This window comes from Cyclopterus lumpus, chromosome 7 (genome assembly GCF_009769545.1).
Source record: "Cyclopterus lumpus isolate fCycLum1 chromosome 7, fCycLum1.pri, whole genome shotgun sequence".
NCBI lineage: Eukaryota > Metazoa > Chordata > Actinopteri > Perciformes > Cyclopteridae > Cyclopterus > Cyclopterus lumpus.
The window spans coordinates 22,884,270-22,904,269 of record NC_046972.1 but is presented as its reverse complement, the minus strand read 5'-3'; the positions used below and the strand labels follow the sequence as shown (position 1 = coordinate 22,904,269).

General features: G+C 45.1%; 1 protein-coding gene across 2 annotated transcripts in view; it reads left to right on the top strand.

Moving 5' to 3' along the window:
* LOC117733468 (poly(rC)-binding protein 4-like) overlaps window positions 1-20,000 on the top strand; it is a 35,116-nt gene that overhangs the window by 7,769 nt on the left and 7,347 nt on the right. Inside the window, exons 2-12 of one of the 2 annotated variants that reach the window (XM_034537144.1) lie at window positions 3,208-3,385; window positions 3,482-3,505; window positions 5,140-5,172; window positions 8,136-8,252; window positions 10,957-11,088; window positions 12,748-12,876; window positions 14,097-14,171; window positions 15,627-15,698; window positions 17,477-17,518; window positions 17,620-17,713; window positions 18,237-18,286. In XM_034537144.1, coding sequence (XP_034393035.1) covers window positions 3,278-3,385; window positions 3,482-3,505; window positions 5,140-5,172; window positions 8,136-8,252; window positions 10,957-11,088; window positions 12,748-12,876; window positions 14,097-14,171; window positions 15,627-15,698; window positions 17,477-17,518; window positions 17,620-17,713; window positions 18,237-18,286 — 876 coding nt within the window. In that variant the 5' untranslated portion in view covers window positions 3,208-3,277. Of the gene's footprint in view, window positions 1-3,207; window positions 3,386-3,481; window positions 3,506-5,139; window positions 5,173-7,315; window positions 7,368-8,135; window positions 8,253-10,956; window positions 11,089-12,747; window positions 12,877-14,096; window positions 14,172-15,626; window positions 15,699-17,476; window positions 17,519-17,619; window positions 17,714-18,236; window positions 18,287-20,000 lie in introns of those variants that run through there. The other variant, XM_034537145.1, reaches the window with a different exon arrangement.

Below are 20,000 nucleotides of genomic sequence, written 5' to 3'. Positions count from 1 at the left end.
CAGGGGACAAAAATGCCAATCTAGATTGATTTGTTTGTGAGTCATTGGCCGTAGAGACGTCTGCTTTCTCTCCATTATGACGGAACTCTTGCTATTTACGATCGTCATTGTATAGACATGTAATTTGACTTATGCGGGCCCGGGGGAGCACCTCGGGGTGGTGGTGGTGGGGGTGGGGTTCAGTCGAGGTCTCGCTCGAGGACACTTTGACATATGGTCATACATACGCATGCCGTGTCTCTCCTCCAGAAGGCATGACCCACTTTCTCCTGCAAATAATCCCACAGAGCAGTCTCGATGTCGGAAGCGTTTTCTTTCAAAACCGCGAGTCTGTGAATTGTCTTCCAGGATCCGGGGGGGGGGGGGGGGGGGGGGGGGGGGAGAGGGGGGGGGGGGTGATTTCCCGCAAAAGGAGAGTTTATTGAAATGCATTTTTGCTGTTGCACTTTAAGCGCCGCGAGCCGAGCGCCATCTAGTCCCATTACATTCAAGAGAAGCCAGACAGCCAGCGTCTCAAACACTCTCACCATTTTTTAGATGTTTTAAGGAGGGAGGAGGGGGGGAGGGTGTAACTGTCCCTTTTTAAACATTTGGTGAAACTCAAAGTCATATTTCTCATCACGCATTTGGGAAATAAAAAACGGCGACGAAACACAGTGTGAATGTTTCTGCTGTAAAATATCTGCTTTATTTATGAGGTTTAGAAAGAAATGTCACCGTCAAGACTGACGAGAGGAACTAAAAAGTAACGGCTTTCAGGGACAACCGGCCACTAAAAATGTCAAGCGAGTGATGAACGGCGTGCGTAGATGAATAAAAATATGGATTTTTGATTTTTTTTTTTGGGGGGTGTGGTGAGCTGTCCCTTTTTAATTCAGCGTTTAGAATATTCAGCGTATATAATAACATCTATTGGCGAGGACGTCGTCTCCGACATCGCCGTCTAATTCCCCTGTTTTCTGGAGCGACCGGGTCCTCATTCGGAACAGGAAGGGGCTCTGTTCGTGCCGTTGTGGAGGCTCTCCGCCCCCTCCCACAGACCCGGAGCCTTGTTATCAACCCCCACAGGGCAGCCCATAATGATCCCTCCAACCATTAAGTCTCCTAATGCAATAAAAAAGAAAAAAAAAAGGGTTAACATTGTAGCCGTTGGCCCCTCCAGCTCCCCCGAAACGTAACGAAGTTAGCCCGTCGGGCCGCGGTAACGCACGTGTTCAGGGCGCATCCGTCCGGCATCCGCGGAGGAGAATAAATATATTATTTTTTTTTTTAGAAAGCCCACACAGGCGGGGCAGTCGAGCCCGAGCTGCAGAATCTTAAGAGGGTTGTTGTGCGCGAGCGATTATGAACGCGGCTTTGCAAGCATTTCGGTGCATGAATAAATCAGCGATGGCCTCGTGCACCGAGCAGCAGCAATAAAAAACCTGCCTCCAACCGGCCTCGCCGGGGTTGGAGTCTCATCTAAAATAACACCCATTTATTAAACATGATCTCCTCACATATAGCTCACCACGTCTACAGACGGCGGGCAGATTTAGAAAGAGGCACACGCGGGCGTTGCCGGGCGGCGGCGGGCCAGCGGCGCCCGGGACACCGTGGCTCCGTGGGCCGGCTGGAATGCACTCGGCATCGCAAACCAAAAGTGGCCTCGAGAGTTCGTTGACTGTGTCGCTGAGACAAAGGATTCCTCTGATATCTCAAATATTTGAAAAGCACCGTTGAAATCAAATGCTTTTTTATTATCGTACTTTAGCTGATCAATTCACAAACAACTTCAGTCCGGAAATAAATATCTTTTAACATTTACATGGTCCCCAGATGATACATCGACTTTGGTGATGGATGCCAACCATATATATATATATATATATATATATATATATATATATATATATATATATATATATATATATATATATAATATATATATATATATTATATTATATTATATTATATATATTATATAACTATATACACACATCTTATATATAATATATATATATATATATATTATATATATAATATATATAAGATATATATATATGAATATATATTATGTATATAATATCTAATATATATCTAATATATATTATATCTAATATATACATTATATATAAAAGATATATATATGAATATATATTATATATAAATATAATATATATATATACACATTATATATATATTATATTTATATATAATATATATATTATATATAGATAAATAATATATATATGTATATACATATATTTTATCGGCTGCCCTTATTAGAAGCAGTTGTTTGGTCCTCTGAAGATAAATATATATAAAAAGGAAGCTCCTCTTCTTGCTCATCACACAGCATCTTCTCTGCAGCTCTATTTATGCGTCGCATATAAATCTCCTTCCCCTGTCCAGGCTGACAAATGTAAGCAAATATAAATCAAGAGGAAAACGTGAATTATTCCACGAACTAATAAATACACGCCACGCTGACACCGAGCAGGTGACTCGCACATTAATCACCATACCGTACGAGGTCCGTCACATTACTGACGTGCACGGAGCCACATTGTCAGCACAGATGCTCCTCATCTGCTCGCTCGCTATAAATCCTGAGAAGTGTTGTTTTTCTTTAAAAAAAAATGTTAAAAAAATATTTCCGATGGAGCAGATATAGAAACCAGGTCCCCGAAGAAATCCCAAAACATTTAAAAATAAAAAAATAAAAAAATGTTTTCCAAATGAATTTGATTAACTTTGCATAAAACTCACGTCACGCTCTGATGGAAGGACGATTTTCTCTCTTCTTCTTTTTTTTTTTTTAATGCAATTTTCACACATCACTCAACTCGCTCGGCGAGAAATTGCTCGTCGGTTAATGGAGACGCGCGGGATGGTGCGTTAGCCATCGCCGGGCCACCCGCCGCGGCCTGTTAGGAGCCGCGGCGCCAATATCCTGCATCATCTTCCTCATTGTGACGCTGCTACGAATCAAACCGACACACATGCAACCTCGGTTGTCTTTGCTGTCCCCGAAATTCAGCCAAACAAGCCGTTTGATTGGTGTTTGAGCACGACGACCGGACCCTTTGTTCCCCAGGAGCACGGCGCCATCTTCTGTGACGTTCTGTGACTTGATTCACCGCGTTTCTTTTAGGAAAGTCTTCGGATGGGGAATAATGTTTTTGCATCTTGTTGTTGTTGTTGTTGTTCTCTCTCTTCTCCCAGAGCGGCATTGAAGGACCTCGGAGAGCCAGAGAGCGAGCCCCCTTGCGTGCCCAGCGGATGAGCCTTGTTCATGCGTCTCCCCGCGCGCCACGCCCACATCACCATGAACTGTGAGCAGGACTTTGCAGACGGGGGTCTGGGAGTGACCCTCACACTACGGCTGCTCATGCACGGGAAGGTGTGTCAGCGCCTCATAAATCATATCACATCAAAAAAAAAAAGGATAAAGGATGTATTAAGTATATGTAATGACCTTCATCTCTTTGTGTTCTAGGAGGTCGGCAGCATCATAGGAAAGGTGAGAATTCCTTCTTTTTTTGGGGGTATTCTTCTACACAAAATACTGCATATATGTATGAAGGTATTAATCATTTGGGGAGATGAGGTTGATATTTTTCTTTTTAAATGCTAGCATTGGGACGAATCTAAAACGTATATATTTGTTTTCTATTGATCTAAGCCGGGGGGGGGGGTCAACGGCTACATTTGTCCAAGGGACAGAATTCATTTGCAGACACACTTTGGGGTTGGACTCAAAAAAAAAAGAAGGGAAATCCAGAATGATAAACAGATGCTTAAGCTGCACTCAACTCATTCAACACATTCCAGATCTATAAAACGGAGTTTCTCCATAAAGACTTTAAATATTGCAGTTTTTTTTTTTTTTTAAGATGTGCTCATAAGTTTCAACATTCAGTAAACAAACGTTCTTGCAAGAGAACACAATCTTAGGCTTTCACCTTTACAATAAATAACACAACCCCTCATATTACATTCATAAAAGCTGGGACTATATTTGGAGCTGTTGGATCATTTCTAATGAATGTATTCCCAATTGTTTTAATGTTTGCGTCAATATAGAATCCCTTCTCCCCCCCCCCCCCAGGATAGAAGATGATGTAGGTTGTAGACTGTAGAGCCATCTGTTCAATTCAATTTGTATGTATATTTCCCATCACGAGTCACACATTCGCCTCCATCTGAGGGGGCCACCAGTGTACGATCACCGGTCTCATCCATATATACCTTATTGACGCCCTTTTTATGTGGATTCATAAATCAGCCTTTTCCTCTCACAAACAAAATAATTCTAGTCTTGAATGTAAATGCGTCAAACCAAACCCACCAGCACCAGCACCCAAAGCTCCCCCCAATAATCCATCAAACAAAAGCATCAGTGCATCGACCTCTGAAACCGAGCACCGGAGACGCATCACCGCCGGGACCCTCGTGGCCCCTCGTGGGCTCCTCTGGCTACAGTCGACCCCTTCGTAATACAACACCGACAAACAAACAACAACAAAAAAGATTCCGCTAAGAATACAAAAAGGGAAATATAGGAGTGCCGGGAAAAGAAAGAAGTTCACCGAGCGCTGCAGAAATTAAAAAAGGGGAACAGAAGGAGAGACGAGCTCGGCTCTTGATCCGCAGAACTCGGTCTAATGACTCGCCGTCTCGTTGCCAAACCTCTCATGTGCCATCTCTCACCCGGAGGAGGCCGACACCAGAATCACAATGCACCGCGTGTACGACACGTTTCTCCTGGAACACAAAAACACATGAGGGAAAAAGAAAAAAAAAAAAAAAAGTGAAGGCCAGTGAGTGAGATGACACCGCTTTTGATCGTGCTGTGACAGCTTGGATGGACTTGTGCCAAAAAGGAAATGTGGGGGGGGGGGGCAGGATGTCCACACACACACACACACACACACACACACACACACACACACAGCAGGTGTACGTCCACCTTCCGTGCACAGGACGCCGCATGCAATGTGCGTCACGCGTCTAAAAACTCCAGCTGCAGTCGGTCCCGCTAAATTCCAATCAGGCTTTTCGTGGTTCGACATAGCCGGTTTCACTTAGGAGTTGTTTCTAAAAAGCACGTGTGATTCTCTGTTTGACGCTGTGCTTCATCTCCTCTTTTTCCAGAAAGGAGAGACGGTGAAGCGAATACGAGAAGAGGTACTGTGTTCTGCATCGTGTCATGCTTTGTGCTGTCGAGTATGCGTTGTGTGTTGTTTTGTGTGACCACAAGTCGGTTCATGTCAAGAGAAAACCTAAATTCAATCTCAGATGGCCTCCCTTTCGGTACGCGTTGATAATGAAGCTCAGTTCTCAGCTTGGACGTTGTCCAAAATGCCTTTTGGGCAATAGTGTCACCTTTTCAATTTAAATCCTCATTCATGCTGCTCTCACACCAAATCCATTTAACTTTCTTATCCTTCTTCTCTTCAGTTAACCTTTTCATTTTTCATTTTTTTTATCTCAAGGGTGCAGCCAAACTAACGCCGCTTGGTTAACTCTTTCTATTTAGGAAATAATTTGGCGGCGCGTTTTGATTCTCGACCCTCGGCCACCGAGGTTTTTTATGTTGTACTTTTATGGATGGTACGGAGGAAACGGCGAGGTCGTTGTGGGAGGGGGACTTGGCCCCCGCAGAGCTGCTGGATAAACCGCTCACTCATGGCAGTCAGTCATCCGTTCACCCAGGAGCCCATTTTGGCCTTTTGTTACTTCCCCCCACCGAGCCTCTTTCCTGTCAGGAACCTTACAGTCACAGTGGGAGCATGACTCACTGGGAGTGACCGGAGGAAAACGCTCCCCCGGGTTCAGAGCGCCCGTCCGTCAGCTGATCGTGTGCGACTTCGACTCAAGGACACGGGGGGAGGAGGAGGAGGAGGGCAGGAGAATTCGTCATCCGAGGCCAAAACGCCCGAGACCAAACTATTACATTGTCAGTCCGAGATACGGAGACATACTCTCGGTTCCTCCTCGCCCTGCTCCTTCTCTCGGGTGTGCTAGCTGCCGTCTTTCGGACGCTCTGAAGCGCTTTCGACACACGAGGAGATGAACCAAACTGTTTTGACTGTTGTCAAAACGCTGTTGGTGGAGGAAAAAAAAACGCTTGTTTGCTCTCTTGCCGATTGTTAGACGAGAAGAGAAACACCGTTATCGTGTCCGCACAGTGAACCGGAAGATGGCGGGCTATTTTTGTTGTTGTTGTTGCTGCTAGGAAACTACTGAATGAGCGCCAACGTTAGCTCAATACAAACCGTGAGCTGTACACTGGGAAACTACAGAATGAGCGCCAACGTTAGCTCAACACAAACCGTGAGATGTACGCCGGGAAACTACAGAATGAGCGCCAACGTTAGCTCAACACAAACCGTGAGATGTACGCTGGGAAACTACAGAATGAGCGCCAACGTTAGCTCAACACAAACCGTGAGATGTACGCTGGGAAACTACAGAATGAGCGCCAACGTTAGCTCAACACAAACCGTGAGATGTACGCTGGGAAACTACTGAATGAGCGCCAACGTTAGCTCAACACAAACCGTGAGATGTACGCCGGGAAACTACTGAATGAGCGCCAACGTTAGCTCAACACAAACCGTGAGCTGTACGCTGGGAAACTACAGAATGAGCGCCAACGTTAGCTCAACACAAACCGTGAGATGTACGCCGGGAAACTACAGAATGAGCGCTAACGTTAGCTCAACACAAACCGTGAGCTGTACGCCGGGAAACTACTGAATGAGCGCCAACGTTAGCTCAACACAAACCGTGAGCTGTACCTTTGGAAACTACAGAATGAGCGCCAACGTTAGCTCAACACAAACCGTGAGATGTACGCTGGGAAACTACTGAATGAGCGCCAACGTTAGCTCAACACAAACCGTGAGATGTACGCTGGGAAACTATTGAATGAGCGCCAACGTTAGCTCAACACAAACCGTGAGCTGTACGCTGGGAAACTACTGAATGAGCGCCAACGTTAGCTCAACACAAACCGTGAGCTGTACGCTGGGAAACTACAGAATGAGCGCCAACGTTAGCTCAACACAAACCGTGAGATGTACGCCGGGAAACTACAGAATGAGCGCCAACGTTAGCTCAACACAAACCGTGAGCTGTACGCTACCGTACATACAATATATATAGTTATGGTAACGATGCTTTTTAAAGTCATATAGATATGGGTATGCAGACTCCCGAGTACAAGTTTTCCTGGTGAAGAGGGATCTTAATGGTTTTCTGCTGACTTCTTTTTACTGGAATGAGGAGTGACTGGTTTGCATGCTCCTGCGATGATCTGGTCTCGGTCTTGAAACGTGGCCTCAACACCTCGACGCCTTGGTCCCGTCTCGGTCTCGGTACGCTCCTGGTCTTGGTCATGGCACGGTCTTGATTTAGGTGGTCTTGACTACAGCACTTCAGTTTGGCTTAGCTTAGCATAAAGAGGGGAAGCAACAGCTAGCCTGGCTATGTCGAAAGCTACCAACACCTCCAGGAAGTTTCTGCTCCCAGCTGAGAAATAGTTGAGACACTTAACTCCACTAACTACTTTTTACATTCTGTTTGTTGTAAAGATGAAATAAAGGGTGTTAATTCACGAGCATTAGAGGTGCTGCTAGCTGGAGTGTTTTTAACCTCTGGACCTTGCCGTTTCCCTCCGAGTTAGGGGTTAGTATGTTTATAAAGATATATACATTTGACTAATATTTAATTCATTTGTTACTTGTTTCCTATTTCTTGTAATTCAAGACATTAATGAGATAATCTTACTTTAGCATAAAAAACAGCTAGCCAGCTAGCCTACAGCACCACTTGGGGCTCCTGAGTAAACTAGTTATATCTCGCTCGCTTCACCAGCACGAGAATAAAGTGTAAAAACAACAAGTTGTGGGTTTATGGTTATGAGGGGTGCTGGGAGGTGGATCTCACCACATTTGGAAAGAAACAGGCCGTCTGTGACTCCAGTCATCGTGCTAAGCTAATATAAGAAGCTGCTAGCTGTACAATAGCCTCGCATTTAGATCTTCTCATCAAACACTCTGCAAGAAAGCAAATAAGCCTATATTGCACAAAAAGAAAAATAACGTAGATTTTTTTAACGTTAATGTTGACCTCTGACCCCACAGAGCAGCGCTCGGGTCAACATCTCAGAGGGCTCCTGTCCAGAGAGGATCATCACCATCACCGGCTCCACAGACTGCGTCTTCAGAGCTTTCACCATGATCACGTACAAACTGGAGGAGGTGAGCTGGAGGCTGTGCTGCCGCTCATTAGCAGTGAAATCCGCTCACGACGTCACGTCCCATAAACGGGGGGGGTGGGGGAACAATCAGGCTGCGATCGTATGCAGCGAGCTTTGCAGGATGTCTTTGTGGAGGCAAAATAATGAAAGAGAAAAGTGCACAAACAAACTTCGGCACTTACAAGAAAGCATTTCCTGAGCTCTCAACATCACGCCCCCCCCCTCTTATGTGCTTTTATCGTCATTGATTATATTCTAAAGTGAAGTGATGGAGGGCAAAATCTGAGCTTTTATAGCACTTTCAGACTCGATTACACTGCAGATGAAACTTTGGTGTACGTGAATTATCTGCTGTTGTAAAACCATTTCAAATATGCACGATGTACAGTAAGTTGTTCAATTACAATATAGTGATGGGCCATCCATCAAAAAATAAATAAAAATGCAATTCAAGGTGCCTTACAAATGATTAATTACACGGGGAAAAAAAGACAAAAATGGAGAGAAGATGAAGAGACTAATGCACATCCGATAGAGTTAAGAAAAATAAATAAATAAAATAGTCTGAATAAATTGATCATGCTAAAAAGTGAAATTAGGGGGGAAAAAGAAAAAAGAAACAAATGTATGTATACCTACTAAAACCGGAGAATAAAAACACAAGAATACGCCATAATAATAATGCAAACATTATAAAACACTACATGAACTACAACTGAATATTTTGGCCTTTTGTTTCCATTTAAAAATATTAATATGTTCAGCTACTCTCAGATTGGTCACGTCAGACACAATCTTTTTTTTTTTTTTTTTTTGTCCACTCGTCCAAAAAAAAGTGCAAATTATGCTGAATGTGTCCCCGCTAATGAGAAGGATTCATAAATCTCGCCGTCATCTGCTAATGAGTCGTAAATGGCAGGTTCCTCCCGTTATTAATCCCCCGCGGTGGCTGTCCATCACTGCCGTGATTAATATGTTGGAATGAGGTCCGTCTTCACCAACATTTAGCGTCTCCGACTCATGCGGTGCAGTATTCATTAAAAAAAAATATATATTTTCTTTTCGCACTCACCTATTTTTTCCCCCAAGACGTGAAACTCTTTGAGTTTCCATGGCAACGCGTTGGGGATGACCCACCGCATGCCGCTTCCACCGTAGTTGAGTTATTGTACTCGTGACGCATTTAATTAAAAATTAAAATTAAAAAGATAGGGTGGGAGGGGGGGGGGGGGGGGTGGGGGCGTCGAGTGTTCAGACTTTGGTTTCCGTCTCAATAGTTTATGATCACACAAGCGCACTCAGTGCTTTCATTTGGCAGTTCAGTTTCTGTCTGTGTTCTTTTCTAATCAGTTTATACAGGTTACACACTACTAAAAATAATAAATACATAACATAGCATCACGACCAACTATACGAACAATCAGACAGAAAACAACACAGGCATGAATCATCTTCCTCCTCCATATATATATATATAAATCATATAAAAAAATATATATAATAAAATTTATATATATATATATATATATATATATATATATATATTTTTTTTTGGGAACAAGAACATTTTGTTTATGAAGTTCTCTTTCTATATATATATAAAAATCATATAAAAAAATTAAAAATATATATAATAAAATAATAAGATTTATATATATATATATATATATATATATATATATATATATATATATATATATATATATAAATAACATGACAGCTACCTTATACAGGAAGTCAGACACAGCGGCAAACAATGGTAAAGAAAACAGGTTAAAAGAAATAATTTAAAAACTCATTTAAGAGAGGAGGAAATAAAAAAAATTTAAATGGATGAACCGCTGCAACGAGAGTGCGAAGACCTTCGCTCCGATTGCACAACGCAAGCTTCAGCATCCGACATGGATTCTGTTCCCAGGCAAAAGCCACATAATCGGCCTGCATTGGAGACACAATACGGGGGATTAAAGCCCGGCGACTCTTTGTGTGCGCTCGTGCAAACCCCGCCGTCTTCTTCCAGCCCATTCGCTTTGAGAGTTTTCTTTCACAGTCGTTAAGACCCAGATTTTTTTTTACATTCTTTTTTTTTTTTTTTTAGATCAAAATCAGCAAAATGGAGGAACCAGAGTCTGATTGTGCAGAATGAGCCTAAATATAGACACGGAGCATGAGGGGAGCCACGTCACGACGCTCCCTTAATAGAAGTTCAAAAGGCTGGCGGAGACATGTTCATTCATCAAAGAGCTCAGTCTCCACCCGCCAGATGTTTTGCTACCTGCGCGGTAAAAAAAACATCCAATCAGTGAGGTTCTTGATCCAAATACATCATGCTTTTTAATATGCTGCGGGCAACAGGCATATTCTGCACCCCCTCGTTCTTCCTCGGGCTGTTTCAGTGTTCGTGATAGTAAGAGACTTTTTAAAAAAAATATTCAACCCATTCAGCCAAGTGGCTTAATGAGTAAGGACCATGGCTACAACGTGTGTTTGTATTCATGTGAGATTCAAAGCCTCTTCAGTCCTAATTGTTGGAGATTAAAAACCCTCCGGTGGCTTTTCTCTCTCTCTCTCTCCATTTCCACCTTGACCCCCCTGCTGCCTGATTATTCCCACTGGAACTCTCTTTCTCTCTCTCTTTCGCTCTCTCTCATTCTTGCCGGCTCTCACCACACTCCCTCCCTCCCCCCCCCCATATCTCCCTCCAGGACCTGACTGCACTGGTGGCCAACGGCACCATCAGCTCCAAGCCGCCGGTCACCCTGCGGCTGGTAATCCCCGCCAGCCAGTGTGGCTCTCTCATCGGGAAGGGAGGGGCTAAGATAAAGGAGATCCGAGAGGTGAGTCCAACCCCCCCCCCTCCGTCCTGACACTGAAATATGAAGAGAACACAATCTGCTTCTGGAGATGAGGGAAAATAAACTGCAGCTGGAAGGGAGAGACATTTCATTTCCCACAATGCTGCTTGTTTTTTGGTGCCCTGCCACGTTAAAGTAAGTCCTCCTGGTTACATTAATACATTTTAGGCACGCTCTTATTCAGTATCGCAGTACAATCGAGTTTTGAGATTGAGAAATGCGGCAATCATATTATATCTACAGCAATGAAAATGGTATAAAGTAATAATGCTATAACAACTCATTCGTCAGAGGCCCCGTAAAATGCAAACGGAGCTTCTGGCTCGAATACTGCAAAATGCAACCAGATGCAGTTTTGACGTTCTGCTCTTTGGGACGTTCTGCAGGGATGACGCCTACGATAATTTAGTGGATTAATGCAGAAAAAGGGTAGTCTTTACAAATGAAAACCATTTTTAAAATTTAAACCGCTATCGTTAGGCTATGAAAGAACTCCGCCGGGGTCACATGACTTCACGTCACGAAGGTTCTGGTGTTCTAACGAGGACGTTAAAGAATGTTTACTGACGTATTCCTTGCAGAAACATTGAACTCTCCCCCTGCAGACCTTATTTCAGGCATCGAACGTGAAAAAAAGACATCGACTTTGAGACGAAGGGAACCCGGAACTGCACGAATGCCGACTCGTTCCTGGGTAGCAGGACTCGGCCCTGGGAACGTCAGATTCGGAGATATTTCATCGTCGAGCGTTGCGTGAGTTACATTCACGACCTGAAGGGAAAAAAATCAAAAAAGGATCCCCAAGGTCATTAGGATTCATCCTCCGGGGACCAAGACTTAGCCGATAGTGGCCGAGATCTTTCCGTCTGGACCAAAAAGTGTTGGCACCAGGATAAAAATGGATTTAGGCCATTAAGGCCGGGAAGTTGGCGAGACGATGCCGTCCGGATCACTTATGAACGTTATGACTTTGTAAAAGGGGGAATTAAAAAAAAAAGAAAGCTCCCCACCACATTCGGCCCCCGGTTGAAACAATAGGATTAAACGGCATCAGATCCGTTGCCAGAGACGTTTTGACGCTTCAGCGCCGCTCCACAAATAGCGCCTCTCTCTCTCTCTCTCTCTCTCTCTCTCTCGTTTTACCTTCGCCGACCGGGATCCACTCGGTTTTTTTTCTGCGGCTGAGACGGTTTTTCTCGCCCCCCCCCCCCCCCTCCCCCAATTGGTTTTGGTTACAGCTTTGTTTTGTTCCGTCCGGTTGCCACAGGACACATGCTTACTCACGGGAGGCAGTTTGGCGATGTGTGTCGTTCCGACAATGGTCGCCATAAAAAAAACCCTGCGATCGGGGACAGAGGCATCAGCATAAATCTTTCAAAGCAGCCCTCCTTGCCTTCAGACATGCTTTATATATCTGTACATCAGCTAGATATTGGGAAGGAGATGCCTCTGCTGACCATGGGCGACTTGTCATTCATCTCTCTAACCTGACGTTTGAACACACTACGGCACAGTCGGTCTCTATCAGTACAACACGAGGTCAGCGAAGCCGGCGGCCGGACAGGAGGGCGATAAGCGACTCGTCTTATCTCTGGAACCAAACTAATCTTTTCTTTTTTTTTTCCTCCTATCATTTCGCAGAGCACCGGAGCGCAGATACAGGTGGCGGGGGATTTGCTGCCCAACTCTACCGAGCGAGGGGTGACGATATCTGGGAATCAGGAGTCCGTAATCCAGTGCGTCAGGCTCATCTGCACAGTAATCCTGGAGGTAGGAAGAGCACGATCCCCCCCCCCCCTCCCCCCACACTCCCCCCTCTTCACTCCACACCTATAGCGGAATTAATGTGGTCGACGTGCATGCTTTAGTTTTGCAGGTGTTCCAGGAGAGAGATTTTGAGCATGCTGCGTACGTCTTGTGTGTGTTATGCAACGCCGTGTTTCTGCGGCATTATCTTCATCCGACGCGTGAAGAAATATCAAGGAAGCGCGTAGCTACTTGATATCGTTTTGAGCGGCGTGACATCGGGAAAAGGAGTCGAAAAAAAAAACCAACCCTGCAAGCTCTCGGGTCAGACGCTGAGCCGCTTACAGAAAACAAACTGGCCTGCAGCTAAATCCGTCCACCTTTAGACATCAGCTCTCTTGAGAAAATCTCTTGAGAGAACACCAAAAAACACACACACACACACACACACACACACACACACACACACACACACACACACACACACACACACAACCCAGAGCACAGTTTCTCCCTGTGTGTGTTCACGGAAGTGCGCACAAGTCCTTTTTTGTGTTAGCGTCGCAGCTGGACCTAGTTTTGATCCAGTTTTCCAGAGGCTTTCTTCAAAAAAAAAAAAAAAAAAGGGCTTGCAGAGTTTCATTAGGATTCCGTACCAGCGGCTTCTCTCGCCTTTCAGGCTCGGAGATTTAAATTATGCAAAGTTATACGAAGAATTCGCCGCGACCGCTTCCCCCGCGGAAAAAGATGCCCCCCCCCCCCCCCCCTAAAAAAAACATTGCAAAGATACACGGGTGTCGTGTACTCTGGATTAATCTCCTTTGCTCGTTGCCGTTTGAAAAATGTTATCTTCAAATGTCTCATCGCGAGTGGACGCTTGATTTATCCACAGGGCACACACACACACACACACACACACACACACACACACACACCACTGCAGCTACCCAGCAAAACTAAAGCTCAGAGCTTATTATCTACAAAGAGCTCTTACTGCTTTGCTTCAATAATTCAACGAGCGACTAATATCATCAAAAGGGAAAACAAGGGAGGGAATAATGTCAGCGTCATGAGCAGTTTAGTTCATCGTTAAGTGTTATTGTGTCTCAACGTACCGAAGAGTCGCGCGCCATTTAAACTTGAAGCGCTGACGTCACGTCAGAGCGGATGTGGGAGTTTAGTCACGTCTATATTTACCACGTAGATTTATTTCGGGCCTTTCCGTCTCGTTTTTGATTTCTTAGTCTCCCCCGAAAGGAGCGACCATCCCCTACCGACCGAGCCCCTCGCCGGCTGCCCTCCTCATCGCAGGGAACCAGGTGAGAGATTTTAACCACACGTGTTGGGAGGATCGTCTATGAAGGACTGGTAGAGACCTGTCAATCACCTTGTAGCCCCGCCCTTAAAGCATTCCCTGCTTTATGGTCTGTTTGACTCTAAATTACCATAATTTACTAAATGAACATCACGCTGTATTGAAGAAGACTTGAAACTAGAGATTGAGACCAAAAACTAATGTTTACAATGTTTACTGAGGGAATACATCAAGAGGAGTAGAGTCATTTATATAGACTTCTATACAACCAGAGGAGTCGCCCCCTGGTGGTCAGGAGAGAGAATTCAGCTTTAACACATGAAGCATAGACTTCTATACAACCAGAGGAGTCGCCCCCTGGTGGTCAGGAGAGAGAATGCAGCTTTAACACATGAAGCATAGACTTCTATACAACCAGAGGAGTCGCCCCCTGGTGGTCAGGAGAGAGAATTCAGCTTTAACACATGAAGCATAGACTTCTATACAACCAGAGGAGTCGCCCCCTGGTGGTCAGGAGAGAGAATTCAGCTTTAACACATGAAGCATAGACTTCTATACAACCAGAGGAGTCGCCCCCTGGTTGTCAGGAGAGAGAATTCAGCTTTAACACATGAAGCATAGACTTCTATACAACCAGAGGAGTCGCCCCCTGGTGGTCAGGAGAGAGAATTCAGCTTTAATACATGAAGAATAGACTTCTATACAACCAGAGGAGTCGCCTCCTGGTGGTGAGTAGAGAGAATGCAGCTTTAACACATGAAGCATAGACTTCTATACAACCAGAGGAGTCGCCTCCTGGTGGTGAGTAGAGAGAATTCAGCTTTAATACATGAAGCATAGACTTCTCTAGTGGGCTTGAGTGGAACAGAAGCCGCAGTTCGAGAAGGGACAGATATCCTCCATCCTCCTATCTCCTCCCTCCTGACCTCCTATCCGCCTATCCTCCCTTCTGACCTCCTATCCTCCTATCCTCCCTCCCGGGGAGCAGGTCACAAGATTAGCCATCGAGACTGGAGACCTGCCGCCTTCTCCGGCTGCAGCAGCAGTTCAGATATTCTGCATAGACTCAGACTCTGGTCAATTTATGGTATGGCTTTTGCGTTTTTTGATATTACCCCCCCCATAATAATAATCATCAAATTAAACCCAGCATGGGGCGAGGTCCCGGTCACCAAGAGGTGGCTTTTAATAAAGTGATAGGGGGATGTTTGTGTAATTTGTCAGGGGGTAGGAAATGAAGTGGGGAAAAGGGACCGAGGATGAGTCATGGCCCATAGGCCTGTTAGGTGTGTTGAAGTGTCACAAATGCATCGCAGACCAAAAATGAAGTTGGTTTTTTATTCATTATTTTTTTTACATGGAGGGCTCACTAATCTCACTAATCCTCACAAGAATAACGAGCGTCTGGTCTTCATAAACACGAGGGTGTCTCTTTTTTTAATTCTCTTGTGCTTTCTAGGTGTACGAGGCGTCCGACTTCGCACCCCACCCTCTGTACTCCGTCACCCAGGCCGGCCTGGACCTCCAGCAGGTAACTGGACGTCTGCGAAAATAATCCCCCATTCTTCTGCATGTATAAATATCTCCAGAAGCTGCTCTTCGGCTGCATTGCACGGGGCAGGAATGGTGTGTGTGTGTGTGTGTGTGTGTGTGTTGGGGGGGGTTGAGGATCTGAGGGTTGTGCGGTATGTCCAGATTTACAGTCCATCATCTGGCCCGAGGCATTTAAAACAACAGCTGAGCGTTAAAGCTGCAGCTATTGTTCTGCCCCCCCCTCCGCCCCCCCGGTCCGAAGAGCTACAACCCCTCTCCTGAAACACGACGCCGTCGCACACCGACCACCGGTCTCTTTTTTTAGTCCTGCACCAGAAGACATTTTCGGGGCTTCAGGAGTATTTCCTCCCGTGACGAGCACGAGCAGATATACTCTCGTAATAAAAACAGGAAAAAAAAACAGCAGATTCTGACTAAATCTGCCGCAGATTGGTGAAAAAAAAACAAATGAATTGTGGGGTTAATGATATATGAAGACTTCACGATTTAGATCACTCGTGCTGTAAATTGAAAAAAAAAGATAATCGCTACTAAATTTGTGGTGTTTTTTTGTTGTTTTTTGTTGTTGTTGTTGTTGTTGTTGTTGTGTGCCATCCTGTACAATCGCATTGTAACGGCCTCTCCGGTTTACGACCATATAGGACGGACTGGTAATAGAAGCCAGACAGCTGGCGTCAGGCGGAATTGAGTTAGAATAGATGGACAGATGGACAGAGAGATGGGTAGAAAGAAAACGAAGTTAAAGTGAGGTTAACATATGGGAGTCTGCTTTATTTAAGATAATGAGAGGGGACGGAGGGGGGGGGGGGGGGGGCGGGGGGGGGGGGGGGGGGGGGGGGGTGACGATGAACACATGTGTTACAACACAAAAGAACTGAAAAAGGCTCGAAAGAAAGAACAAAATATTTGTAAGCAATAAAAAGGTTTTAGCAAATCATTTTTTTAAAAAGGGTTCGGGTCTCTGAAATTACAGTAGAAACATTTCTCTTCACTCTCGTGGTTTTCCTGGACATGCAGAGAGTTCTGAGCTTCACTCGTCCTGGTTTTGGAGATATTTTGTTGTGTTTTTAGGCGTTTTTGCTTTTTTATCGCCATACCGCAAAAAATGGCGGAAGTCCGTTTTTTTGAAAAATGTAAATGGCAAACTAAAAATAATATATTTGGCAATTGAGCGTATCAAACAGGAAATTATTTAGTCCAATTAAGCATGATTAGTGGCCAAGTTAAGCCACGTTTGGCAAAGAACTTCAAGAAAGAAAGAAAAAAAGGTGTGCATATTGTAATAATCATTATTATTTATATTACTGTGAAACATAGAAGAACCCGTTTGGGGAAGTAAAGCTGGTTCTTTAGGACAGTCCGGCTCAGAGGAGCTCCTCGCTCACACCGAGGTCCGTGGACTTTAATGCTTCAATTCACCTTTAATTGTTTGTCGGGTGGCGGCAGAAGTCTCAAAAAATGGATATCTCAAAAGCCCGGATTAATAAAACCCAGAACCCACGGAGACCCAGAGAGTCCGACCGCGTGTGGAGCTCAGGGCTGAACTACAAAAACGCTCGTTTTCACCTCTTCTGAAAAACTAAAAAAAAAACTAAAAAAAACAGCCTCGCGTGTCGACGGTGACGCACTTCCCATTAGGAGGCTGCGGATTTAATCGCCCGCGTGCAACGTTTTTATTGCCGTAATTTCCCTAATGCAGGATGCTCTCTCTCTCTCTCTCTCTCTCTCCCTCTCTTTCGCTCTCTCTCTTCGCAGGCCTACACTTTGCAAAACCAATACGGCATTCCACACTCAGAGGTACGGCGTGACCGCCTTCAGGGGAAACACCTTCACGACACAAGACCACGAGCAACCCGTTGGTGGTGTATTCAAGTTCTGCTCTCCGTCTCCCTTCACAGATGGCCAAGCTCCATCAGCTGTCCATGCAGCAGCAGCAGCAGCAGCAGCAGGGCCTCGGTCCGATGGCCCAGCCGGCTTCCGCCATCATACCCGGTGTGTGTGTGTGTGTGTGTGTGTGTGTGTGTGTTGGAGTCGCCCCCCGTTTTTGCTCCGGATGATAAATCCCAATAAAATAAGCGGCTTTGCGTGGAGTCTTCGCTCCTCCATCTGTAACTAGATTTATTTTATTTTTTCCCAGCCCCTCCGCCTTTAGACGCAGAGAAATAAAAAGCTCGCTGTCAGATAATATGCGCCCGGGTCAGTGAGGAGGGAGGAGGTTTTTCTTTTTTTTTTAATAGCGCTCCATTATGCGAAATGATACGTTCTGCAGAGTCAGAGGACGGGGAGGCGGAGAAGAAAGAGCGCCGTGTTAAACACCGGTCTATTAAAATGGAAATTAACTGCTTTATTATATCTAACAGTTCCCCCACTCAAAGCCCCCCCCCCCCCTCCCCCCTCCTGGCATATCAGTGCCAGCTTTGTGTGGCATCACTGACTAAAAAGGAGTTGAATGAATATTAAAATGTCAGATTTGTCAATTGCACTCAGTGGATCGCTTGTGTTTTCTTTCTCTCAGGGATGGACTCCAATTCTCAGACCTCTCAGGAGCTGCTCATCCCCAATGATGTAAGCAAAGAGCAACTTTTCACTCTTCGTGGTTTTCAGCATCCCTTACACACACACACACACACACACACACACACACTCCCCCCATCCCTCTCCATCTGAACGAAGGAGAAAAACAACGAGCAGAATCAGCGGCTGCAAAAAGACGTCTGGTTGCGGCTTAAAAAAAAAAAAGAGAGACGAGAATAAAAAAAAAAAACATGTCGGCGGCTTCCTAATTATCCTCATTGTCCCAACCTCGGACTAACCCCAAGGTTAAAAGGGATTCTGAGCCGATATGGATCCCTTTTTTTTTTTTTTTTCTGCGTTATTGTCTGGGCTGCAGTCGCAGTGTCTTAGAGTGGCTCCCGTGGGTGCTCAGTAAATCCTCTCATGTTCCCTGACCTACTTAGGAGGCTGTCTGCTGTCAAAACAGCCAATAAGAAAACAGACGAGGATGCCCCCCCCCCCCCCCCCCCCCACCCCACCCTCACTTAGCTTCCGCCGGGGGTTCGATGAAGCGTCTCTCCAGATCTGGATTCTCTCACCAGATAAAGTCGGGCTACATTTAACCTTCAGATTAGGCATTTTGGTTTGGCCGCGCATCGTAACTTCTTATTGGATTTCATTTAGAGAGAGAGAGAGAGAGACCTCCTTTTTAAAGTAATTCATGATGTCATTTGCAGCTACTGTAAAAATTAAAAACACGAAATGTTGTTCTCGCCATCAACGAATCCTCTGAAAAAGACCATAACCACATAACAGTGCGTTTCTTCAAAATGACTTCCTCACGAGGACGTACATCTTTCTTTAAAAATCTGGTCACATGTGTTCAGAGGAGTGAACGATGCGTTTGCTGAGCATCGGATTTCTTATGGTCTGTTTGACTCTAAATGACCATAATTCACTAAATGAACATCATGCTGTATTGAAGAAGACTTGAAACTAGAGATTGAGACCAAAAACTAATGTTTACAATGTTTACTGAGGGAATACATCAAGAGAAGTAGAGTCATTTATATAGACTTCTATACAACCAGAGGAGTCGCCCCCTGGTGGTCAGGAGAGAGAATGCAGCTTTAACACATGAAGCATAGACTTCTATACAACCAGAGTAGTCGCCCCCTGGTGGTCAGGAGAGAGAATGCAGCTTTAATACATGAAGCATAGACTTCTATACAACCAGAGGAGTCGCCCCCTGGTGGTCAGGAGAGAGAATGCAGCTTTAACACATGAAGCATAGACTTCTATACAACCAGAGGAGTCGCCCCCTGGTGGTCAGGAGAGAGAACGCAGCTTTAACACATGAAGCATAGACTTCTATACAACCAGAGGAGTCGCCCCCTGGTGGTGAGTAGAAAGAATGCAGCTTTAACACATGAAGCATAGACTTCTATACAACCAGAGGAGTCGCCCCCTGGTGGTCAGGAGAGAGAATGCAGCTTTAACACATGAAGCATAGACTTCTATACAACCAGAGGAGTCGCCCCCTGGTGGTCAGGAGAGAGAATGCAGCTTTAACACATGAAGCATATACTTCTATACAACCAGAGGAGTCGCCCCCTGGTGGTCAGGAGAGAGAATGCAGCTTTAACACATGAAGCATAGACTTCTATACAACCAGAGGAGTCGCCCCCTGGTGGTCAGGAGAGAGAATGCAGCTTTAACACATGAAGCATAGACTTCTATACAACCAGAGGAGTCGCCCCCTGGTGGTCAGGAGAGAGAATGCAGC